The sequence below is a fragment of the Lathyrus oleraceus genome, chromosome 5 (genome assembly GCF_024323335.1).
Source record: "Lathyrus oleraceus cultivar Zhongwan6 chromosome 5, CAAS_Psat_ZW6_1.0, whole genome shotgun sequence".
NCBI classification, from domain to species: domain Eukaryota; kingdom Viridiplantae; phylum Streptophyta; class Magnoliopsida; order Fabales; family Fabaceae; genus Lathyrus; species Lathyrus oleraceus.
Window position 1 is genome coordinate 462,615,707 of NC_066583.1, and position 5,404 is coordinate 462,621,110.

The 5,404-nt window shown below is 27.1% G+C and overlaps 1 protein-coding gene across 1 annotated transcript; it reads left to right on the top strand.

Moving 5' to 3' along the window:
• The first annotated feature begins 2,457 nt into the window (after positions 1–2,457).
• On the top strand, positions 2,458–3,039 carry LOC127082704 (non-specific lipid-transfer protein 1). Its single transcript, XM_051022932.1, has 2 exons — positions 2,458–2,866; positions 2,970–3,039. The coding sequence occupies exons 1-2, from the start codon at positions 2,502–2,504 to the stop codon at positions 2,977–2,979; spliced, it is 375 nt and encodes a 124-aa protein (XP_050878889.1). The 5' UTR covers positions 2,458–2,501; the 3' UTR covers positions 2,980–3,039.
• Positions 3,040–5,404: the final 2,365 nt, after the last annotated feature.

Consider the following 5,404-nt stretch of genomic DNA (forward strand, 5'->3'; position numbering starts at 1 on the left):
AAATTATATTTTTTTAACCAAAATACTCTTATATAAATAATTTATTAAAAATTAAAAAATATTTAAAAAATTGAGTATCGAAATTGTTTTGTAAAATCTTCCAATATACAAAATAAAAGATAAAAAATGTTAAAACATGACTATCGAAATTCTTTTGCAAAATTTTCTGATATCCAAAATAAAAGTTAATGTTAAAAAATGACTATCGAAACTCTTTTGTAAAGTTTTTCTATACCCAAAAAAATTTAAAAATTAACTACCGGAACTCTTTTGGAAAGTCTTTTGATACATAAAATAAAAGTTTAAAAACTGACTTTCGAAACCCTTTTATAAAGTTTTTCGGAACACAATAATAGTTAATGTTAAAAACAGACTATCGAAACTCTTTGGAAAGTCTTTTGGTATGCAAAATAAAAGTTAAAAAATGTATTGACTATCAGAATTCTTTTACAAAATCTCCCGTTATACAAAATAAAAGTTAAAAAATATTTAAAAACTGACTACTGGATTTTTTTTGCAAAGTATACAAAATAAAAGTTAATGTTAAAAATTTATTATCAAAACTCTTTTTGTAAAGTCTTCTGATTTACAAAATAAAAGTTAAAAATATTTAAAAACTAAAATAATAAATTAGTTAAAAATATAAAAGGACAAAGTTGATATTTTTTTTATAAAATATAAGGGTATAAGAATAAAGATATTTGTATGAGGTAAAATCTTTCATAAAAATACCCACAACGAGTAGAATAAAAGCCATTAAAAAATTGTACGAACACGGGCTCAGGTAATCATCAACTTAAATAAACGGGGATGAGTGCGGATATGTGCACCTTGGTACCCACCCCGCCTCATACTCATACAATATATATTTATATTTTTAAATATATATTATTATATAAAAATAAATGTCTATCGATTTTTTAAAATATATCAATTTTAAATTACTACATATTTAATATAAATGATCATTTATTTTATAATTCAACAATAATAATTATTTATTTATTTTATATTTTTAAAAACTTAAAATAAAATAATATTTTATATTTAATATGTTTATTTTTATTAAAAATGAAGATAATGTGTATGGATGCATATCGTTACATATCCAAAGGGTACGTGTACATGTGTCAATGTTGGTACTCAAGCAGATATGAGCTCAGATCCAGAGATTTTTTTTTATCTACGGTATGGGGACCGATACTATAATATCCTATCCAAATCTTGACCATTGTCATCCATAATTCATCTCAAAAATAAATTTCAAAAGTATTTTTTTTTAAAATATGATTTTTTTTATATTATCCACCAAATAAATACCAAAAGTTATGAAAGAATATTAAATATGAAATAAATCATCTTAAAATAAGGTAAGTAAAATTAGGTAAAGCGTTGTCTTTCCGCTGTATACGTTGATATAAATAACATTTATTGTAACTTTGAATATCATATTCTTTTAAAAAGATCTTTAAGAGCAATGTCATTTAAAACTTTTAATAATTTGTCGTTTAGAATGTCTGATTGTATAAATAATATTTAAGAATGACTTTAAAAATCATTTAACCCTAAATTAAAACAAATAAGAAGTGAGTTTTTCTTTATCAAGGAGGCTTTTTGATGCGGATCATATCCAAAACTATCTATTTAAAAGTAGACATTTTATATTTTAATATAATCAAAAACATATTATGATACAAGAATTGTATTTTGACTGCAAATGAGATTCACATTGAGTAATAAAATAAAATTTATTATTATAAAAAAACAACAAAAATACGATTTATAGTATAATCATTAATTTTTTATTCTAAGTTACATTTCTATTTAGAAAAGAAAATTCCAAAAATTAAAAGCATTCTCTAGCTTTTTCACAACTTAAATATTCGTAAGTTTTAAAAGAATTATTTGTTTAGTCTATTTTCTAAAATGTATTTCAATATTTTTTACAAATTTTAAGAAATGGAAAGTACAATCATAACCCATTATTTTCCTCTAACTACTGCCCTATCTGATGCTTTAGTAATTATTATAAAAAAATTAGGTTTTGTATAAAATGATTATTTTTAAATTTATTAAATAAATAATATATTTGATCATTCAAATACATTGATGGTTGATTATATAAAAAAATTTAAATATAATTTTTTCCTTATAATATAGATGAGATGAAATATCAGACGAGACATTAATAAAAAAAACTATTTTATTTTGAATATAAATCAAATATTTGAATAAACTAATTTGAAGGGAATAATTTTGAATACAATAATTTAAAAAAATAATATTTAAATCAATATTTTTTAAATGCTTTTAATGATATAATAATTAGGATGATTGACTGTTTAAATAAAATTTAAAGAGTACATTAAGTCAAAATAAAAATAAAATAATAAGTTACTGATTTGTTACCGTATTATAGAAGCGTCTATGCCTATAAGTTAAGGAGGCTTTTGATAGAAATCATAACCAAAACTGAATAGAAAAACCAAAGCTATACTCGTATGATGGCAAGCCAGAAGACTGTTGTTGCGGTAATATTTGTTGTATGTATGTTATTAATGACGACAAGATTAGATGCAAGTGTTCAAATTGATGATGTTTCATGTTCAGAGGCAATTTCAACTCTGTTGCCATGTCTAGCTTTTTTAGAAGGTTCTCTTCCACCAACACCATCTGTTGACTGTTGCACTGGAGTTACTAATTTGTTCAATAAGGCTAACACGACTCCTATTAAGAGAAGTGTCTGCCAATGTCTCAAAGATGCTTCTACTAAATTTGCAGTTAAACCAGACAGGGCTGCTCAACTTCCACAACTCTGTCACATTCAATTGTCATTTCCAATTAGTTCTTCTATTGATTGCACCAAGTATGTCTCTCTTCGCCTTTTCTTATTACTTAATAATTCTCATCCACTAAAATAATTTATTTTTATAATCAATATTCTAACTTTTTTTTAAAATTATTTTCAGGATTCAATGATTCTACATTAGGATTAGGTTAGATCGTGAAAAACTACGTGCAAGAGTTTTTATTTTGTTTATGGTATTAGAATCAAACTTAAGATTATATCAATAAACAATGTCAAAAAGTTGATTTATTTTTAATGAAATTTAGAAATGGTTTCACTGCTCAAGGCGTCCGTGATCTTGTTGATTTTTATGGGATGATACTTCAATTTAAAATCATAATTTTTTATAAAATTTATTTAATAAAAACATAATTATTAACTATGCTAATGAAGTATTTCAAGGACTAGGAGGATCAATGACAAATGCATGTGAAAAAAAAAAGTTAAGAAGACTTCAAATAAATAGGGACAACTATTATAAAAACAAAATCAACATTATAATACTTAGAGGGCAAAATGGTCATTTGTCCAACTCTGCCATATAAAGTCTAATTTCTTTTATTCCTTTGTTTTGTAATTTAAGTTGTGATTAAGTTTGCATTGGGTATTTGTGTGCTTTGTCTTTTTAATTTTTGGTTTCTTATTTTTATTTTGCTAACTTTCTACTTATCAAGCTAGACAATAATCTCATGAATATGTTGATATTTCTGGCATAAATTAATAAATTAAAACAAGTTGAATTTTAGTAAATATGTTTTTTTTTTGAATCGGGAGTTAAGCTCATATTTAGTTTTGGTTTGAATCAACATTGATCTTATAAAAAATTTGCAGTACTTGTGGTTATATCGTCCTTCCACAATGCTTATCTCTTTTTATGATTGGCGAGTGACAAACTCCCAGTTTATGAACCATCAAGAGGTATTAGAGTCATTGTTTTACTTGGTGGGGGAGTGAAAGCTAGATTCTATGTGGGATCCTGTTAGATGATGTAGGAGACTCACACTTATGGGGGGATTGTTGGGTGCATGTATGAGTGACCAAGTCCCACATCGGGTATGAATGAGTGAAATATTGGATTTATAAGAGAGGACTTATATACCTAATGCCTTTAGGTTTTTGGTGGAGATGTAGTGTCTCCCTCTCTTGTGGTCCCAGAGCATTAGGCGCACATTGGTGTTTTAGATTTACCCAGACTCTCCAACAAGTGGTATCTGAGAAAGGTTATTGAAAAGGGTCACACTTTGGTAAAGTTGTAATTTTTCTTCTTTTTTCTACTGTTCATTATCATTTCCATTTGAATATTAAAAAAAATAAAAATTCTTTGATTTTTTCTTTCTTTATTTTCGTGTATCTAACCTAATTTCAGCCATAGTTTATTTTATGTTTACTTTGTATCTTATTATTTTATGTTTTGGTTGTTAAGTATTACTACAAAAGTAGTTTTTTTGTTGATTGGTTGGTTTCATTAAAAAAAAGACGAGCTTTGAATATGAGTTTAAGTACTTTTGAGAACTAAATTTGAGTGACATGGTTGGAAATGATGGTAATGACTCATATAGATCATTAATTAAAGCTCTCAGAACACGATTTAAAACCATGTTAAGTGAATAAACTGAAACATTACATGAAAGAATTGATCAACTAGAAATAAGTAGTGGGGACGAGGAGGAAAGGAGAAGCAGAAGATGTGAAGAGAGACCTAAAAAAGATTGACTAACGAGCATGAAAATCAAAGTGTCGCACTTTCAAGGAAGGAATAATCGTGATGCATATATAAAGTGGAAAACGAGAACAAATTTTTACTTTTAATACTTTCACTAATGCTCAAAAGGTGTAGGTTGTTGCCATTGAATTTACATAATATTTACTGGTGTGGTGGGATCAACCGATCAAAGAAAGAAGAAGATATGAAGAACCAGTCATAGAAACTTAGGAAGAAATTAAAAGAATCACGAGGAAGCGATTTGTGCCATCCTATTACCATATGGATTTTCACAAAAAATTACAAAGGCTTACTCATGGGGCGAAAAGTGTTTATGATTACTATAAGGAGACGGAGGATGCAAATATTAGAGCCAATATGGAGAAAGATAATGAAGTAACAATGGCTAGGTTCCTTCATGGCTTAGATAACGACATTAGTAACATAGTGGTACTTCATCACTATGTTGGTATAGATGACTTAGTTCATCAAACTATCAAAGTAGAACAGCAACTCAAGAGAAAGGGCCAACTATGTAGAGTCACTACTACTTCTTTCAACTCAACAAATTATAAGGACAAATTAAAAAAGGAGGGCACTGCATCTTCCAAAGATGCCAGAGTTGAAACTAACAAGAACGTTAAGTGTTTCAAGTGTTAAGGTCAAGGTAATATTGTTTCTCAATGTCCAACAAATAGAGATATGTTCATGGAGGAACATGAAACAAATGAGGAAGAAAAGCATGATGGGTATGTTAAAAAGGAGTATGAAGAAGGAGATGAAGATGTTCCTAATTGTGATGTACTCATGGTTAGGAGGACGTTAATAAATCATGTGAAGTAAGATGATACCAC

Coding starts and splice junctions, on each gene's coding strand:
- LOC127082704 (XM_051022932.1), top strand. CDS start 2,502: ATGATGGCAAGCCAGAAGACTGTTGTTGCGGTAATATTTGTTGTATGT.